The sequence below is a fragment of the Castor canadensis genome, chromosome 14 (genome assembly GCF_047511655.1).
Source record: "Castor canadensis chromosome 14, mCasCan1.hap1v2, whole genome shotgun sequence".
Classification (NCBI taxonomy): Eukaryota; Metazoa; Chordata; class Mammalia; order Rodentia; family Castoridae; genus Castor; species Castor canadensis.
In genome coordinates, this window is record NC_133399.1 from 15,686,854 (window position 1) to 15,708,268 (window position 21,415).

General features: G+C 41.5%; 1 protein-coding gene across 1 annotated transcript; it reads left to right on the forward strand.

Moving 5' to 3' along the window:
• The first annotated feature begins 19,454 nt into the window (after positions 1-19,454).
• On the forward strand, positions 19,455-20,402 carry LOC109677789 (olfactory receptor 10H1-like). Its single transcript, XM_020153587.2, has one exon. It carries the CDS (start codon positions 19,455-19,457, stop codon positions 20,400-20,402), a length of 948 nt encoding a protein of 315 aa, XP_020009176.2.
• The last annotated feature ends 1,013 nt before the right edge of the window (positions 20,403-21,415 follow it).

The window sequence follows — 21,415 nt, forward strand, 5'->3', positions numbered from 1 at the left end:
CGTTGATAATGCTGCGGAAAGGGGAAGTCGGCGCTGTGGGATATGGGCTGGGATGAGGATGTTTCAGGATTGATGGTTAGGCCAAAGAGGCGCTGGATTAGGAGGTGACGGTGGTTGTATTTAGGACTGCTTTTCACTTACTTGGAAAGTTGGGGACAAAAGCGTGGACCCACAGGAGGAAGGCAGCCTGGGGTGGGCATGGACCACACATCCTCCCATGTCCACATGCCCGCTCACCTCCCCGTCATCCACAAGTAGGGAGAGCGTTAGGCCCGCGCCCTGTCCTGACAGCCCCTCCCCCAGCCAGAAGGCGCTAAAGGTCGCGTCCCCAACCGCCAAGGCCAGAGGTGACCCCGGTCCAGCTGCCCTCCAGGACTCACCGACGCGGAGTGGGGAGACGCCAACCGCTTGATACTAACTGCCGCCCTTCTCCTTCAGGACGCTGACCTGCGCCCCATATCCTTGGTTTTAGCGTGCCGGGCGACCTCCATGTAATTTGCTTGAGCCTGACAAGTCACCTGACGTCCTCAACAGAGGACACAGCCTGGACACAAGTCCTAGTTGTTCTCTGACAGCGACTGTCAGTTTAAAACCCGCCCCAGATCGCTGAAACCCGCCCCGTGGCCTCTGATTCTGTGTCCGATTGGACAGTCTACATGCCGTGCCTCCAATCCGCAGAACTCGTCGCTCTGAGTGACATATGATCGCACCAATCCATAGCTGCATAGCTGAGGGCGGTAACCATGACGAGGTCGAGACTGCCTCTTCCGGAGGGTGGAGCCGGCTTCATCATAGAACAGGTGTAGTCACCATACTGAAGGTGACAGAGGATTAGGAATCATAGCAAGAGGACAGGAGATGTTAAGAGCTGAAGTGGGAACCTTACAGAAATTCGCTTGGATTTTCTTCCACATAGTGTTGGTGGCTAAGTGAAAAGGGCGTCCTAGGAGCAATACTCCTGGATGAAGTCCCCTTTAATTCTGGTTTTAGCTGCTGGTAAAAGACTGGCTGTTAGACAAACGCCCAGACAGCGCTACCGACGAAATCCCAGCATCCCCATCAGCGCCTCAGAGGCAGCGCAAACCACCGTCCTGCCTGGCGTCTCCAGGTGGCCCAACCTGCCTGGCACTAACCTGCTACAGGACGCCATCCCTAGGCTGCAAGTCTAGTTGTCACAATGGTTACCATGGCCACCTCTCTGACGCCAGCTCAGCGTCAAGAAGCGTTCCTGTCGCCATTTCGCTGTTTGCTTCCTCACGCAGATCCGGACCCATTCAGTTACAATTGTCTGAGAAATAATTTTGTGCTGTTCACTGACAGTCCTCAGAAGCTCATACAGCCTTTTCGGACACACGTGGAGCTTTCCGTGCAGGAAGGATATGTAAATCTAGACATGACATCAACTTTCTCCACTTTGAAAGCCTGCACGCCTCTAGGAGATTCCATGTCAGCCAGGTGCCTGTGGCTCCCGCCTGGAATCCTAGCTACTCAGGAGGCAGAGATCAGGAGAATCGGGTACGACTGCAGCCCAGGCAAGTAGTTCTCCAGACCCCATCTGGAAAGAACCCATCACAAAAATAGGATGGTCCAGTGGCTAAAGGGGTGGCCTTGAGTTCAAGCCCAAGTACCCCAAGTAACCAAACAAACGAACAAGCAAACAAACAAAAGGAATAATATTTCCGATTTAAATATTTCTCCTCTCTGGACTATGAACAGGAATGAGGCCACAACTCAACAAATGTGTGAAACAGTTTGACAGCATTTTGGATAAACCATCACTTCTTTGTGGAAAATATTTGTAAATACTGCATAAGTTCTAGAACAGCAGTGCAACTAACTGGTGCAGGGGGTACTTGGGACAGGTAAGTAACATAGGTAAAGTAAGAGCAGTAGCAACACGCACATTCCTTCTGATTCATGTAAAGTGAAACCAAATGTCACATCTGAGATTCTAGATTTGTGCAATTTTCAGGTGAGTAGTGAAGTACGAAGATTTTGTTGGAATCTGGACTGTGTGTCGTACAAGTGGTTAATCCCAAGGGCAGAGTCCATAAGAGTCCAGTCCTTGAACTTGGGTCTTGATCCCACCCTGTTTTAGTAGCTACATGAAGCAGAGGAGAAAGTGATTGAGGTTCCTTTATTTTTTCCTTTGCTGTTTTTTGGCTGCAGAGACAGGTTGTTGCTGTCATGCCCAGTCAGAATGATGAGGAAAATAAATGCATGCCATAAAATGACTGCATTCCAAAGCTCATGCAGGCTTTTAGGAGACACTTAGATTTTTTTTTCTCTGCTGCAAATATAGGACCGTATGGTTGAATGACATGAAATTTATCTAGTATTGAGAATAGGAAAACAGTTTCATATCCTTTTATGTGTAACTCTCACTCCTTGTGAAAAACCTCCCTGGAATACTGTTGATCTGCAATTCTTCAATAATTTCTGGAAGGGCAGTGCAGCTGATTGGTACATGGGGGACTTGGGACAGGTAAGTAAGAGCTGTAGCGACATAGAGATTCATTCTGAGTAGTGTTACATGAAAATCAATGTGAGGTCTGAGATTCTGGATGTTAGCCAGCTTGCCAGTGGTAGCAAAGGCAGGCATGTTCTGTTGGAGTCTGTACTTGGGCCATGCAGTTGATCAAGCCTCAGGACAGATCTGAGAGGAGTCCTCATATTTGAACATGGACCTTGGTCTCAATGTGATACTCTTTTATTTTTCTTGTGATAGGTATGTTTGAGAAAGGGTCTTACAATTGTTACCCACTGGCTTCACACTGCAATCCTGACCTCAGCGTCTGCGGTAGTAAGGATTCCTGGTTTGAGCCACAGTTTCCTGGCCTCTGCAAATACTTAATTACCCTGACAGGAGCCAAGGTCAATGTGATAAAAAGGCATTTCGAAGGAAGAGAGTGTCAGTACTCCAATGTTTACTGTTTAATGAATATAGCAATAAGACAAATATTAAAGCAGGGATTGTGGCAGACCCATAATCCAGAGGCGTGGTCCTATACTGCTATTGCCCATATCCAAAATTCATTTCTTCATCTCAGTGTCTATGGGCAAAGACATGAATGAAGAGAGACAAAGGCTGATGACCAAGTAAGGGAATGAATGATTCAAGACCTGAATCATGTGCACTTACCATGAGTTGAATAACATATCCTGTTTTGTCCCCTTCTTCCTGCTCTTAGTCCAATGTTGTACGAGTTGGTGACTGTTAAGGATGTGACTTTGACCCACACCCTGTAAAGCTTTTAATGCATAAGTTTGAGGTTATTTCTTAAATATTAATAAAAATTCAATTCTTTCAATAAATGTCTCCACCCTTGGCCCTTGCATTGGAAATTTCAGCAGCTCTGGAGTTCATCATACTGGTTTGACAGCTTTTTGTCCTGCCAATGTGACCCAACACACCTCAGAATCTCAATATGCAACCACCTGGCACATCTACAATAATAAATATCCGAAAACAAAGGAACTATGGTTTGCATCGTTTTGTGGGAATATTTCGAGGCATTCCATGGAGTGATATTAGCATGCCACGAATAGAGCTCAACAGGAAAAATCACTGCATCGCTGTGTGGAGAGCAGTTGCATCTGGAACTTGTGGTGGAGTACTGGCTTAAAATGTATGAGCTGAAATTCCAATCAAACTGCTATACAAAGACAGTGTAGAACTGAGTGTGTGACAAAAAATTACAGTCTTTGACCAAAACTGATGTGGAGCCAGGGGTCTGCTATCACCACCCTCAGTAAGCTGAGGTAGGAGGAGCAGCAGTTTCAGGTACCTGACCATACGGTGTGTTTTGTGATACGCTGGCCTTCGTAGCAAGCTCTTGTCACAAAACCAAAGGAGAATGCTATTGGTGTGTCAGACCTATGATCCTAGCTACAGAGGAGGCAGAGTTCAGGAGAGTCATGGTTGAACTGTTATGGAGGGGAATAATTCAGGAAATCCCATCTTGGAAATATCCAACAGCAAACAGGGCTGGAGGTGTGGATCAACAGGAAGAACACTTCCCTAGCAAGCATGAGGCCCTGATGGCAACCCAAAGTGTCACCAATATAAAAAATAAATCCATGAATACATAAGAGGCAAATAAGAAAATGTGGGGCATGTTCTAGACCTAGCCTCACTCGAGGTATTCTCTACCCTGTATGACAAATGGCATTAGCACCACCTCAATTTCACATAGTATCCCATGCAGATTTTTCACATGGGGACATGTTTTGAAACAGAAAATTTGTGAATTTAGGATAAAAGAAAAGTGGAAACAAGGACATATAAATCTTGGTTCCATACTACAGGTGTGTAGATAAAACTCACCACCATTTTAAGTTGTTCCCCAAAAATCATTCTAAACATCAGCACATATAATTTTTATTATAGAACCTTCAAGCAAATTCTAAAGTCATGTGATTGTGTCTGTGTATTTGAAATTAGCCTAGTTTCTTCTCAATTGTAACAATAGGAGCAGCCATCTTTATCTGATACTAATGTGTGCATTAAAATATAATATTGAAATAATAAACACCAAGAAATCACAATACATGCACTTTTCCAGAAAAGAGTACATGTGAACGTATGTGTCCTTTTTTTCCCTTTTTTATTATATTCATATGTGCATACAATGTTTGGGTCATTTCTTCCCCCTTCCCCCGGCCCCTCTCTTACCCCCTCCAACCCCTCACTACCAGGCAGATACTATTTTGTCCTTATCTCTAGTTTTGTTGAAGAGAGAGTATAAGCAATAATAGGAAGAACCAGGGGTTTTGCTAGTTGAGGTAAGGATAGCTATACAGGGAGTTGACTCGCATTGCTTTCCTGTACATGTGTGTTACCTTTTAAGTTAATACTTCTCAAGCTAACCTTTTCTCTAGTTGCTGGTCCCCTTCTCCTATTGGCCTCAGTTGCTTTAAAGTATCTGCTTTAGTTTCTCTGCATTGAGGGCAACAAATGCTATCTTGTTTTTTGGGTGTTTTACCTATCCTCATACATTCCTTGTGTGTTCTCGCTTTATCATGTGATCAAAGTCCAATCCCCTTGTTGTGTTTGCCCTTGATCTAATGTCTGCATAGGAGGGAGAACATAGGATTTTTGGTCTTTTGGGCCAGGCTAACCTCACTCAGAATGATGTTCTCCAGTTCCATCCATTTACCTGCAATTGATAACATTTCATTCTTCTTCATGGCTGCATAAAATTCCATTGTGTATAAATACATTTTCTTAATCCATTCATCAGTAGTGAGGAATCTTGGCTGTTTTCATAACTTGGCTATTGTGAATAGTGGTGCAATAAACATGGGTGTGCAGGTGTCTCTGGAGTAACCTAAGTCACATTCCTTGGGGTATATCCCCAAGAGTGGTATTGCTGGGTCATATGGTAGATCAATGTTTAGATTTTTAAGAAGCCTCCGAATTTCTTGCCAGAGTGGTTGTACTAGTTTACATTCCCATCAGCAGTGTAAGAGGGTTCCTTTTTCCTCACATCCTCGCCAACACCTGTTGTTAATGGTGGTGCTAATGATGGCTATTCTAACAGGGGTGAGGTGGAATTTTCGAGTGGTTTCCATTTGCATTTCCTTTATTGATAGAGATGGTGAGCATTTTTTCATGTGTTTTTTTGGCCATTTGAATTTCTTCTTTTGAGAAAGTTCTCTTTAGTTTTCTTGCTCATTTCTTTATTGGCTCATTAATTTTGGGACAATTAAGTTTTTTGAGTTCCCTGTATATTCTGGTTACCAGTCCTTTGTCTGATGTGTAGCTGGCAAATATTTTCTCCCACTGTGTGGGTGTTCACTTCAGTTTAGAGACCATTTGTTTTGTTGAGCAGAAGCTTTTAAGTTTTATGAAATCCCGTTTGTCTATGCTATCTCTTAGTTGCTGAGCTGCTGGGGTTTCATTGAGGAAGTCCTTGCATATGCCTACTGATTCCAATGTATTTCCTACTCTTTCCAGTACCAACTTTAGAGTTTGGGGTCTGATATTAAGATCCTTGATCCATTTTAGTTAATATTTGTGTAGGGTGATAAACATGGATCTAGTTTCAGTTTTTTGCAGACTGCTAATCAGTTTTCCCAGCAGTTTTTGTTGAAGAGGCTGTCTTTTCTCCATCGGATATTTTTAGTACCTTTGTCAAAGATAAGTTGGTTGTAGTTGTGTGGTTTCATATCTGGGTCCTCTATTCTGTTCCACTGGTCTTCATGTGTGTTTTTGTGCCACTACCATGCCGTTTTTATTGCTATTGCTTTGTAATACAGTTTGAAGTCGGGTATTGTGATACCTCCGGTGTTGTTCTTTTTAATGAGTATGGCCTTGGCTATTCGGGGCCTCTTGTGTTTCCATATAAATTTAATGGTAGATATTTCAATCTCTTTGATGAATGTCATTGGGATCTTGATGGGAATTGCATTAAACATGTAGATTACTTTTGGGAGTATGGACATTTTTACTATGCTGATACTACCAATCCATGAGCATGGGAGATCTCTCCACTTTCTATAGTCTTCCTCAATCTCATTCTTCAGAAGTTTGTAGTTTTCCTTGTAGAGGTCATTCACATCCTTTTTTAACTTTACACACAGGTATGTGATTTACTTTGAAGCTATTCTAAAAGGAATTGTTTCATATATTCTTTCTCTGTTTGCTCATTATTAGTGAATAGATGCTAATGATTTTTTTATGTTGATTTTATATCCTGCTACCTTGCTATAGCTATTGATGGTGTCTAGGAGCTTTTGAGTAGAGTTTTTTGGGTCTTTAAGGTATAGGACCATATCGTCTGCAAATAGGGATATTTTGACAGTTTCTTTACCTATTTGTATTCCTTCTCTTCCTTCTTCTTTCCTAATTACTCTAGCTAGGAATTCCAGTACTATGTTGAATAGGAGTGGAGATAGTGGGCATCCTTGTCTGGCTCCTGATTTTAGAGGGAATGGTTTCAGTTTTTCACCATTAAGTATAATGCTGGCTGTAGGTTTGTCATATATAGCTTTTATAATGTTGAGGTATTTTCCTTCTATTCCTAGTTTTCTTAGAGCTTTTATCATGTAATGGTGTTGGATCTTATCAAAGGCTTTTTCTGCATCTATTGAGAAGATCTAGTGGTTTTTGTCTTTGCTTCTGTTAATGTGGATTATTACGTTTATTGATTTTCATATATTGAACCACCCCTGCATTCCTGGGATGAAGCCTACTTGGTCGTGGTGAATGATCTTTTTGATGTGTTGTTGAATTCGTTTGCCATTATTTTATTGAGGATTTTTGTACCACTGTTCATTAAGGAGATTGGCCTATAGTTCTCCTTTGTGGAGGTGTCTTTGCCTGGTTTGGGGATAAGTGTAATACTGGCTTCATAAAATGTGTTAGGCACTTTTCCTTCCCTTTCTATTTTGTGGAACCATTTAAGGAGGGTTGGTATTAGTTCTTCTTTAAAGGTCTGATAGAATTCAGGAGAGAATCCATCAGGTTCTGGACTTTTCTTTTGAGGAGACTCTTGATTGCTACTTCAACTTCATTTTGTGTTATAAATCTATTCAGGTGACTAATGTCCTCTTGGTTCAGTTTTGGATGATCCTAAGTATCTAGAAATGTGTCCATTTCTTTAAGATTTTCAAATTTATTTGAATATAGGTTCCCAAAGTAGTCTCTGATGATTTTCTGGATTCCCATGGTGTTTGTTATTACCTCTCCTTTTCATTTGATTTTACTAATTTGGGTTTTTATCTCCTCATTTTAGTCAGGTTTGCCAGGGGTCTATTGATCTTGTTTATTTTTTCAAAGAACCAACTTTTTGTTTCATTGATTCTTTGTATGGTTTTTTGGTTTCTATTTCATTGATTTCAGCTCATATTTTTATTATTTCTCCCCGTCTATTTGTTTTGGGATTTGCTTGTTCTTATTTTTCTAGGAGTTTGAGATGTCTCATTAGGTCATTGATTTGAGATCTTTCAGTCTTTTTAATGTAGGCACTCATGGCTATAAACTTTCTCTCAGAACTGCCTTTGCTGTGTCCCATAGGTTCTGGTAGGTTGTGTTTTCATTTTCATTGACTTCCAGGAGCCTTTTAATTTTCTCTTTTATTTCATCAATGACCCATTGTTCATTAAGCCATGAGTTGTTCAGTTTCCAGCTGTTTGCATGCTTTTTGTCTTTATTTTTGTTGTTGAGTTCTAGTTTTAATGCATTGTGATCAGACAGAATGCATAGTGTAATTTCTATATTCTTATATTTGCTGAGGCTCTCTTTGTGCCCTAGGATATGATCTATTTTGGGGAAGGTTCCATGGGCTGCTGCAAAAAATGTATATTGTGTAGAAGTTGGATGAAATGTTTCTAGACATCAACTAGGTCCAGTTGATCTATGGTGTGTTTTAGATCTAGGATTTCTTTTAATTTATTTATTTATTATTGTTTTATTATTCATATGTGCACACAAGGCTTATGTCATTTATTCCCCCTGCCCCCACCCCCTCCCTTACCACCCACTCTGACCCTCTCTCTCCCCCCCACCCCCTGAATACCAGGCAGAAACTGTTTTGCCCTTATCTCTAATTTTGTTGAAGAAAGAGTATAAGCAATAATAGGAAGGAACAAGTGTTTCTGCTGGTTGAGATAAAGATAGCTATACAGGGAGTTGACTCACATTAATTTCCTGTGCATGTGTGTTACCTTCTAGGTTAATTCTTTTTGATCTAACTTTTCTCTAGTTCCTGGTCCCCTTTTCCTATTGGCCTCAGTTACTTTTAAGGTATGTGCTTTAGTTTCTCTGCATTAAGGGCAACAAATGCCAGGTAATTTTTTAGGTGTCTTACCTATACTCACCCCTCCCTTGAGTGCTCTCAGTTTTATCATGTGCTCAAAGTCCAATCCCCTTGTTGTGTTTACCCTTGTTGATCTAGGATTTCTTTATTGAATTTTTGTTTGGGTGACCTAAGCTATTGATGATAGTGGGGAGTTAAAGTCTCCCTTTAACACTGTGCTGGAGATAATATATGCTTTTAGGTCCTGCAGGGTATGTTTGATGAAATTGGGTGCATATAGGTTGATAGTTATTTCCTTTTGATCTATTTCTCATTTATTACTATGGAGTGTCTTTCTTTATCTCTTTTCGTCAATGTAGGTTTGAAGTCTACTTTGTCCAAGATAACTATTGCTACTCCTTCCTGTTTTCAGGGGCCACTCGTTTGGTAAATCTTCTTCCAACCTTTCATTCTAAGCCTATGCTTATTTCTTTCAATGAGATGGGTCTATTGTAAGCAACAACTTGTTGGATCTTCCTTTTTACTCCAGTTCATCAAACGGTGTCTTTTGATGGGGGAATTAAGTCCACTAACATTAAGTGTTAGTACTGATAGTTATGTGGTTATTCTTGTCATTTAGTTGTCTTAGTTGTTTGAGGGTTTGATTGTGTGTAGCTAAATCGATGTTCCTGTCCACTTACTTGCTATTTCTTTTCATGTAGTTTGGTACTGCCTGCCCTTTCATGCTTATGTTGGGTTTCACTTTCGGTGTGCAGAACTCCTTGAAGAATCTTTTGCAGTGGTGGCTTTCTGGTCATATATTGTTTTAGTTTCTGCTTATCATGTAAGACTTTTATAGTTCCATCTATTTTGAATGATAGTCTTGCTGGGTAGAGTATCTTAGGGTTGAAGTTATTTTCATCCAGTGCCTGGAAGACCTCACCCCAAGTTCTTCTTGCTTTTAATGTTTCTGTTGAGAAGTCCGCTGTAATTTTGATTGTTTACCTTTTTATGTTATTTGTTTTTTCTCTCTTGCAGGCTTCAATATTCTTTCTCTAGTCTCTGTACTTGTTGTTTTAATGCTAATATGTTGTGGGGTAGTTCTATTTTGGTCAGGTCTCTTTGGTGTTCTGCAGGTTTCCTGTACATGTATGGGCATAGTGTTCTCTAGATTTGGGAAATTTTGTTATTATTTTGTTGAGTATATTACACATTCCTTTTTAGTGCACCTCTTCTCCTTCTTCAATGCCCATGATTGTCAGGTTTGGTCTTTTAATGGAGTCAGTAAGTTCTTGCATTTTCTTTTCACAGGTCTTGAGCTGTTTAATAGTTCTTTGGTTTTTCCTTTAATTACTATTTCATTTTCAAGTTCTGAGATTCTGTCTTGTGTTTGTTCTAGTCTGCTGGATTGGTCTTCCATTTTGTTTTGCATTTCTGGTTGGTTCTTTTTTCTGAGGTATTACATATCATGAGGCACTTTCTCTTTAATGTTGTCTATTTTTGTCCTGAGTTCATTTATCTACTTATGTTGTTTGTTTCACTTTGGTCATTATACAGTGCTTCTATGGTTTCTTTTATTTTTTTTTTCTTGTGCTTTCTCAAATTCTCTATTTTTGTTGTCTTGGAATTTCTTGAGTGCCTCCTGTACATTTTGGTTGACCATATCCAGTATCATCTCTATAAAATTTTCATTGATCACTTGCAGGATTTCTTCTTATAGATGGTTCTTGTGGGCTCCATTGGGTTCTTTGGCATAGTTTGTCTTCATTTTTTTTTGGAGTCTGGATCCCGTCATCTGATTTCTTCATTTCCCTCTGGCTCCTGTGCTTATTTATTATTGGGGGAAAATGGGTTCCCTCTTTTTTCCTCTTCCCATCATTGCCCTTGCTATTGTTACTGTCCCTGTACTGTGTGTAATTCAGTATTGTCTAGCCTATAATACTAACAATGGTGATATCTAGAATGGAAGGGTGAGAGGAGAGGGAAAGCAAAGAAGATTAAAAAAAAGGGGGAAAAACGAAACAAAACACAGAGCCAAAGAAATAAACAGGGAGAGATAGTATACTAATCAATAGTGAGCTAAACAGGCACTAGAAAAGAGAGAGAAGATAATAATAATAATAATAATAATAAAATAAATAAATAAAATTTCCCAAGATCAAATGCAATAAAGTTTCAGTCTTAATAGATTTGGTGTTAGTCCTTCAGCATCCAGTCCTGGTGTTGGTGTCTGAGTAGTAGTTCTGTTGTTGTCTCATCAAAGAGGAAAAAAAATCCCACGTTCAAATGCAATACACTTTCAGGCTCATCAAAGGGAAAAAAATGGAGTCTGGAGACAGCTTTGTGAATGTCTATCTGAGGCTGTGGCTCACCTGCCACCTAATGTCAGCCATCTGTTGATGAAGATCTCAGGAATGAGCTTTACACTCACCTGGCCCCATAGGCTTTGTTTTAAAGAGTTCTCCTGGATGCATGCCCCTTTTGTTTTCTCCAGTATACAGCCCTACCCACGTGTTGCAATTGCAGTGCTGTTTTATTTAGAGTTTGGGTCGGGATGTGCACCTTCCCCACTAACTGGTGGAGCATGACACACTTTACTCGCTGTTGGACAACTTCTTCTTTCCAAGCACACGGGGGGAGGTGGTGCCACTCCGGCCTTCTCCTGCTGGCTTGAATATTTACAGTTCACGTGAGGGAGTGCCCCTCCCCCTCTCTTCAGAGCTCAGGGCTCCCCACCCTCTGTGTTACATGTCTTTTTTTTTCAGCTGCTTGTTTATTATTCAGTTGTTTTTTCTTTTTTCCCTGGGTGGGGTCAATCTGTCAAAGGGGCTGTATGATTTGTCCATGGGAGTACCACATGATGCTTATTTGCTCACCTGGTGGTCTCCCAAGCAGGTTAGGAGCTGGCATCTGGTGGCACAGGAGCTCTCCTGGTCTCTCCATTTAACATGGAGTGGGGATGGTATGCACAGTCTGGGGGTGTGGAGGTGTCGGAGTTTTGCCTCTTCTTGGTGGTTTTTCCTGCCAGGTGTATCTCCAGTGTCTCTCCAGGAGTTTGCTTTAGGAAGCACACTTTCTGCTTCCTCCCTCTAGTTGCCATCTTGGAATCCTGCCAGGGGTCTACCTCTTAAGCCATGTCTCCAGTCCATTTTGTTCTGGTGATATGAGGGTTGGGTCTCATGAACTGTGTAACATGCTGGCCTGGAACTGAGATACTCCTGATCTCAGTCTCCCAAGCAGCTAGGATTGCAGCAGTGAGCTACTATCTCACAGCAAGATTTATATTTTCAAATACATTACCCAGACTCAGGCATTTTGTTGTAGGTGCAAAAAAACTCAGTAAGACAGAAATTTAGAAGAGGAAAGAGAATCAGGTGTTTTAAAAAAAATACCTAAAATGTGGCAATGGCTTTAGGACTGAAAAATGGGAAGTAGCTAAAGAGTCTTTGACAAGGACTCAGGGAACAATGACTTCCTGGCAGTGGCTAGGACGTGAAGGGCGATTGTAGATTGGCATCCAGGGAAAGAAGGAAGGTGCAGGGATAAAACTGGATCCTCTAACAAAAAGCAATTCTCTTTCTAGAATAGAACATTGTATAAATATGAATAGCAAAGCCCACTCTGATATAGGTCTCTGTCAGAAATGAAGAATATTTCTTGGAAACTGGGACATGGTCATCCTTATTGTAACATGCAAAGAAATTGTACATGGCACATAAACAAATGAAGGTCTTAAAGGAAACCCATGCAAAGGATCCTTGGGACACGTGCCTTGCTGCTGCATTGCACTTACCCTTATATATAGTTTTTTGGTTGCTTAAAAAGAAATATGTGCATGTGTTTGATTTTCTAAAATCCTGAATAATACACCCAATAGGGCAAGAGACATAAGGAATGAAGTAGGAAAATGCAGAAGGCAAGTCATGCAGGCAGTCTCCATGGGCAATGGCAGGGCTGCTTTCCTGTCAACAATAGCCAGGTCCCCAACTCCCAAATATATAGACCATTAGTCTCTTCTCAAGCCCTGAGAAGCTCAGGGAATTCACTCCCTCCTAGAAAGCAGGGAGGGAAGGAAAGTGAGGACACTGGTTCCCTGAGCTTGCCTCATCCATGGCAGGGTCCCTTGGGGTCCCAGGATCCCTGGAGCAGAGGCAAGGCAGTAGGACCAGAGGAGGCAGTAGGCAGGAAGAGAGGAGGGATAAATGATGGTGACTGGGCTCTGTCAGGCTCCCTGTCCACCTGGCTCTGCCACATTGGTGTTCCTGCACAGGGACTTTAAACCAGGTTCTATTAGCAGTGTTAGGCATTAACAAGTGTAGGGCCTGGAGCTCCAGGTGAGTTACCTTTTCTTCCATCCACCTGACCAGGAGGGAACTGAAGAAATAGCATCAACCAGTGACTCATGGAAACCACCTTTTAATACAGCTCCCCAGGCAATTTGAGTCCATGGGGTAGGAGACATGATAGTGTGATGATTGCTCATCAAGACTGATTGGTCAGCAGACTTTATCTTTTGTGGATTTCTTGCTACATCATAAGGTGGGTTCTTTAGACAGGTGAGAAAACTATACTACAGACAGAGGACAGCATTGTTCAGTCATACACAATGTCTATTTGCTTTTAACATCCCTTCTTGGTCTGTCAAGTTAGAGACTAATAGAAAAATGGCTGGGGAGAGGCAGATAAAAGAGAGACAAGGAGATTGACAAAGGAGAGGCTCCATGCCACCTCTATAGAGTGTAAAGAATAAGGAAGGCATCTTTGGCCAGATGAGGTGATGGTGAAAAGTTAAGTATGACAGGACACAGAGAAAAGACAGGGAGGAGATGGCTGAGATGGGAGACGATCACAGAAAGAAAAAGAAAACAGTTTCATAAGAAGAGCTATCCATGACAGAGCAACAGGAAAGACAAGATGGGGTTTGAGAGAGAAGGCAGAGCCAGCCCATGGTTCTCAATTGGTGGTGGCTCTGTCCCCCACTGGATGTTTGACAAAGGGTGAGGATATCTCATGGTCACTTTTGGGATATAGTACTAGAATCTAGTAAATCAAGGCCAGAGATGAATACATAACACTGTCCTAATTGTTCCTATGCTAAATTTGTGTTATACTACTTAAGGATATTTTGACCAGGACATTTCCATGCCTGGCTTAGTCCCCAAGTCTCTGGGTATTAAGCTGACTAAACCATAGGTTTCCCTAAGTGCCAGAAAGTTCTATTTATGCCTGATTCTCTGTCAATTCTTCCCTCAGCTGCCTCTCTTTCCCTCTGTCTCACTTTCTATCCCTCTGTTCCTCTCACAAAATCCACATAGTATTAGAGGTCACTCTTGGCGTTGTCCATTACCTGGGTTTTGACAAATGCTAAATTTTATATATATATATATATATATATATATATATATATATATATATATATATACTGATATATATATATATACCATTACAATAACATACAAAATAATTTGCCCCCTTAAAATTGCTCCAAGTTATTCTTCCTTCCATCTTCCCCCATGAGCCCCTGGAAGCCACAGACACTTTATTCTCTCTATGGTTTTACATTTTCTAGAATGAATAGCTCTTCCTTTTAGCTACATCTATCTGTACCATGCTAGAGGGTTGCATTTTCAGACTTCAGGTATCACCTCCAGATGTGATCCATCCTCATCTTCTCATAGTTCATTATTTTTGTGGATTCTTGGGATGTTTGTGGACATAAGGAAAGAGAGTGTGGGCATGATATACCATGGGGAAGGGACACTCTTTCACCTGAGAAGATTCTGATTTTGATTAATAGCCACCAAGAAATAACGAGATAACAAGAGATCAGGAAAAGGCATTCATTGTCATCAGACAAACCTAAGTGCAGATCCCGGTTGCCATGCTGCAGGGGGCATGGTACCTAGGCAAGTTGAGAGTGCTCTGGGGGATTCAACTTACTCATCTGTAAAACAGAGAACAGAGCTGGTACTTCCTAATTGGGGGGGTGGAATTGGGGGAGAATCAGAAAAAAAACACCGAGTCATTGCTTGGTCCAGGACACAGAGAAAAGACAGGGAGGAAATGGCTGAGATGGGAGATGATCACAGAGAGGAAAAGAAAAAGGTTTCATAAGAAGAGCTATCCATGACAGAGCAACAGGAAAGACAAGATAGGTCTGAGAGAGAAGGCAGACCCACCCCTGATTCTCAATTGGGGGTGACTCTGTCCCACACTGAACATTTGACAATGTCCCCAATAAAGGGCAGCTGTTAACATGGGGGATATTAGTGCTGAGTGTATAGTGTTGGTGTGGTACAAATAACAAATCTGAATGTCAAGCACTCTCAGCCCAGTGCTGGGGACAGATATTGTTCCAATTTGATGCTTGATGAGGAAGCACATGACAAAGTCATGAGCACAGATTTTAAATCACTTAGGAGCTGGTGTTGTGCATCATCTAAAAAGAAGTGTCTAAATCTACTGTGGGAAGAAAATGTCCAGGAGGTCTGTGCAGAGCAAGCCATATTTAAGCTATGTCTTAAGAGAAATAGACCTTTGCCAGGTGGAGAAGAGGAGAATGGGGAACCCAGGCAGAGGGAAGTGCCAAGAAGCAAGAAGTGGCAATTGTATGCTTTGGATCAAGGGTTCTCAACTGTGAACAATGTTTCACAATCCCATGAGGTCACTGGTGTTGTTTGGAGATATTTTTGTTTGTCACCACTGATTAGAAGCTATAGCTGGAAAGACCAGAAATGCTACTCAAAATCCCAGAAGGCTCAGAACAGCACCTACAGAATGAGTGATGGGGCCCTAAGAGTGAATCGTCTTGATGTTGGGGAATCCTGCCCTAAAACATGGAAAACATGGAAGGCCTGTGAACACAACCCATAGGATCCACGCTACCTATTTGGTCTTTTCTTGGAGCCTCTTCTTTTCAAGGCATTCCTCCTCTACAACCTCAGAGTGTAGGACTGTGTGGAACTGTTGGAACTGCCTTCTGAGGCAGTGACACACAGGTGCTGACACTTCAGTGAGTCAAAATTCAAATGGTTCCAAAAGAGTAGCCAAGACACTGGAAACAGATGCTATTTGTGGAATGCAGTCTCCACTTACCAAAGTACATGGTTCCTCCTCTGTTTCTTATGATAAACCTGCAAGGGCTCCATCAAAAACCCAAGCCCACTTATGGGGCCATTCACTACGGTTATAGTTTGGGTTTGGAATGTACCTTAGAGGCCCAAGTGTTAAAGGTGAGGTTCCCAGCCAACTGTACTATTGGAAGGTCGTGGAACTATTAGAAGGAGAGCCTAGTGGGAAGGCTTAGGTCATTTGATGTGTGGCCTTGAATGGATTCTGGCACCCTGGTCTTCCTGTATCTCATACCCATCTAAGTGGTCATGGAGCTTACTCCCCCATGTGCTTCTGCCATGGTGTGCTGCCCCACATTCAGGGTAATGGAGTCTTTAAATTGATTTATCCTAAGTTTTTTTGGTGGTATTGGAGCTTGAATTCAGAACCATACACCTGCTAGGTAGGAACTCTAGCACTTGAGCGAATCCACAGGCATTTCCTGTGTTGGATCTCATGACCTATTTGCCTGACCTTAAACAGTGATCCTCCTGATCTCTGCTTCTGGAGTAGCTAGGATTACAGCCACTGGCACCCAGCACATCTGAAGTATTTTATCTGAGGTTAAACTAACCAAAAGTTCACTAACTACATTTTTTAAAACTTACAGTTTTTATGACTATGATTTTTCCTTCTATTACAGAGGTGGAAGGGAGAGGGAAAAGGGTCGGTAGGACAGGAAATAAGGGAAGAGTAATAGAGGGGGCAAATACAACCAAATACATTATTTCATGTATGAAATGTCATAATGAAGGCCCGTACCTTTTTGGTATGGAACTGGGATTTGAACTCGGGCTCACACTTGCTACACAGGTGCCCTACCACTTGAGCCACTCCTCCAAACTCTGAAACCCATTATTTTGTGCAATTTAATATAGGCTAATAAAAACTGATTTTTTGGCACTTCTGAGGATGGAACCTAGGGAATTGCACATGTGAAGGAAGTGCTCTATCACGGAGCTGCATTACCAGCTCTAAAAGTGATTTCCTATTGTGCTAAAAATGTATATAAAATTGACCATTTAATCAATTTTGAGGCATAAGGAAGAGGGTTAGGAGGGAATGAGGCATTGATCAAAGAGGAAAAATTTGGATAGATAGAAGGAATAGGTGTTGAGATCTATTATAGGGCAGGGGGAATAATTCTGTCATCAACTGTATATTATATGGTTCAAGATAAGCAAGAGAGCAATATTTAAATCTTACCATAAAAGAGGGTGGGGCATACCTTAGTGGTAGAATGCTTGCCTAGCATACATAGGCCCTGGGCTTCAGCCCAGCACTTCAAATAACACCTTAAAAATTTAAAAATAAGCCAGGTACATGTGGCTCACATCTGTAAATCTAGCTACTTGCAGATTGATTGAGATCAGGAGGACCATGGTTTGAGGCCAGGCTATAGAAATAGTTTCCAACACTCCATCATCAAATTAAGCAGAGCAAAATGTACTGGAGAAGTGGCTCAAGCAGTACAGCACCTGCCTTTTAAACACAAAGTCCTAAGTTCAACTCCACTCCCATCAAAAAATTAAAAAACAATAAGTTATTGAGGTAATATAAATATAAATGTCGTGAGCTTGATTTAATCGTACATACACACACAGCGTATATATCATGTGTACTCCATAAACATATACGGTTCTGATTAGACAAATGAAAATAATATCAATAATACATTTTGTAAAACAAATCATCACAAAAATAAGTAGTACATAAAATTTAGTGGCATGAATCACACTTACAATGTTGTAAAACTCACACCTCTATCTAGTGCTAAAAATTTCCATTACCCACAAAGGAAACCCTGGACCCAATAGCAGTCACTCCACACTGTCCCTTTGCTCCAGCCACCACTATCTGTCAGCTGCTTCAAATTTCTATAAACATGTACACCCATCACCATATCAGAAAACAGCCCAGATGTCTATCCACTGAAGTATATCCATCTAGTGACATGTTTGGCTATAAAAGAACATGTCACTATGTAGATGAATCTTGAAACCTGAGTTAACAAAATAAATGAGATGCAAAAGACAGCATGTTGCTCATGCCTGAAATCCTAACTACTCAGGAGGCAGAGATCTAGAGGATTAAGGTTTGAAAACACTCCAGGAAAATAGATCTCGAGACTCTATCTGGAAAATACCCAACACAAAACAGGTGGCTGGTGGAGTGGCTCAAGTGGTATCATACCTGTCTAGGAAGGATTAGGCCCCGAGTTCAAACTCCAGTACCACCAAAACCAAAAAGTCCACATGTTGTAGGACTTACCTACAGAAATAGAAAGCAGAACAATGGTGTACTCATTTCAACTTTACATTGTCTAATTTTGTTCATTTTATTTTATTTTTGATAGTACTGGAATTTGACCTCAAGGAACTGTACTTGCTGGGCAAGAGCTTTACCACTTGAGCCACACCTCCAGTCCTATTGCTTTAGGTTATTTTTCATACAGTGTCTTGCTCTTTTGCCTGAGCCAGCTTTGGATGCAATCCTCCTACCTATTCCTCCTGCCTAGCAAGGCTGACATGCATTGACCACCAGACCTAGCTTATTTGTTGAGATGGTGTCTCATCAACTTTTGGCCTGAGCTATCCTCATTCTGTGAACTTCCTAATGTCTGCCTCCTGAGTAGCTGGGATGGCATGTGTGAGCTACCCCTCCTAGCTCCATTGTCTATTTTTCAAAAATCAGGTATACTTAGATGATTCATAAGGAAACACTGAAATCTCATTTAATTTGGATTATTTACTGAGCACCACCAGGTACATTTTCTCTTTTATTATGTTGATTTAATTATCACATAATGCACTTTCTGGATTATCATCTTCCAAGGAGAACTCAATTTCTGACAAATGTCTACCTCTCACCCTTTGAGTTAGGGAGAGGAAATGGAAGGACAGAGAGGTGAAAAAACATGTAGAAAGTACATAGTAGAGTAGGAATATGAATCCATGTCTTCTTCCTTCCATCTCCCTCTTTCTGTTAGTTATGTTGTGTAGACTCTGATATGCCCCATGGAGGCTAGAAAACAAAACATTTTCATTTCTGTCACTTTCCTTAGAACAACACAATCTGTTGCTTCTGATCCCCCAAGAATAACCCCGGAAGAAGAATCTGACTGATGTAAATTAAGATAAAATTGCTCCTGGTCCAAGGAGTTATATCCATAGTAAGCAATGGATAAAAGATCCACTAAAGAGATCTTTTCAGTAGGGGAACCAAAGTAGAGGAAAACTGCAGGGTATAGTTTTTGGAATCAAATCTTGAATTAGGCACTTCCATAGCTTCAACCTGAGCAACATTTTTTTGCAGTGGTAAGGTTTGAACTCAGGGCTTTGTGCTTGTTAGGCAGGTGCTCTACTGCTTCAGCCACACCTCCATCACTCAAGCAATATTCATAGCCTTTGTACATGCCAGTATTCTCTATATATAAGCCAACAAAACTCAAGATGAAGATGCAAATATGGTACCATCTTCCTACTTTGATAAGAGCATTAAGTTATAGGTAGGAACTAAATTAATGCTACCTGATTAAGGAGAAACCTTTCCCACCCACTAGCTGACCTCTCCCTATTGAACCTCATCCCAGGCACAGCCTCCATGCAAGGAGCCAATCACTCAGCAGTGACTGAGTTCATCTTTATTGGCTTTTCCACCTTTCCCCGCCTTCAGCTGATGTTCTTCCTGCTGTTTCTGCTGATGTATCTGTTCACACTGCTGGGCAACCTGCTCATCATGGCCACCATCTGGAGTGAGCGCAGCCTCCACACACCCATGTACCTCTTCCTGTGCACCCTGTCCATCTCTGAGATCCTCTACACCTTGGCCATCATCCCGCGCATGCTGTCCGACCTGCTGTCCACCCACCACTCCATCTCCTTCCTGGCCTGTTCCTGCCAGATGTTCTTCTCCTTCACATTTGGCTTCACCCACTCCTTCCTACTCACTGTCATGGGCTATGACCGCTATGTGGCCATCTGTCAACCACTGCACTACAATGTGCTCATGAGCCCCCATGGCTGTGCCTGTCTGGTGGCCTGGTCCTGGGTTGGTGGCTCCATCATGGGGACTGTGGTCACAACAGCCATATTTAACCTCACCTTCTGTGGACCCAATGAGATCCACCATTTTGTCTGTCATGTGACACCTCTGTTGCAGTTGGCCTGTGGAACAAATGTGCTGCTGGTGGCCAAGGGTGTGGGCCTGGTGTGTATATCAGCCCTACTGGGCTGCTTCCTTCTCATCCTCCTCTCCTATGCCTTCATTGTGACTTCCCTCTGGTGGTTCCCTTCAGGTGAAGGATGGCACAAAGCCTTCTCCACCTGTGCATCCCACCTCACAGTGGTGATCGTGCACTATGGGTTTGCTTCAGTCATCTACCTCAAAACCAAGGGGCCTCAGTCCCTGGAAGGAGACACTTTGATGGGCATCACCTACACAGTCCTCACACCCTTCCTCAGTCCCATCATCTTCAGTCTCAGGAACAAGGAACTCAAGACCACCATGAAGAAGACTTTGCTGAGCAAACTCTATCCAGAGAAAATATAATACCTAGGAATCACTAAAATGGGTTACCAAATTCTGTTAGAGATAACATTCCATCAACACATACTCATGTATATTTTTCTAAGTCTTTCCAATTGAGAGAAACCTTTGTAAATCAAATTTTAAGGGTGTTCACCAGGGTACTCAATATAAGGATTTATTTGAGATAGAGGATACAAGTTTGGGATAACTCAGAGAAAGCCAAATTTAACTATTTCTATTTGCTACAGTATATATAGTCAGAACAAAACATTTAATCATTTCTCGGTCTCCCCAAACCCAGTGTCATCTAATATTTCCAAAAAAACAAAACCATTATACAATGAGAAATTGAAGGTTTTGTGCTGTACTGCTACCTGGCAGCACTAGGTAGGTATATCTCACATTTTAAAATCTACAAAGATTTCTTCAGATTACACAGCAGAGCAAAAAACAACCTAAATTTTAGCACTGCCCACTCCTATGCAATAGAAATTAGAAAGAGCAACAGGCAGATTTCTAGGAAAATAGTTGAGTAAACGTAGAGGTTTCAAGTGTGAATCATGGACAATTGTAGACAACAGAGATGTGTACATGGTAAATTAAGAGAAAATTCCCATTGACAGACATTGTGCACATGGGGAACCAAGGAAATCTCTGCTGTAGAAGGACTGAAACATGAGCCCCAAATAAAAGTTTCTTCCTTTAACTTGTTTTTTTCTTAGGTATTTTCTCACAGGAATGCAAAGCCACCACTCTTCACTATTCAAGACTCCAGTAACTGAAGAATTCACAATCTGATCATGAGGAAGGAGGACAGTGTTTAAGTGTCCCCTGGGTACACTGAAAATTGACAGACTTTGTACAGTAGTGGCAGAAATCACAATCTCTTTAATATACAAGATGAGGACAAACTGGATCTAGTCACAACACACATTTTAACTCCTTATAGTCCATGAGAATAAAGTACACATTGAAATGGGTAGATACAACGTGAACACTTTGAGAAGTCACAAACATCTTGTGCATGTAAGAAC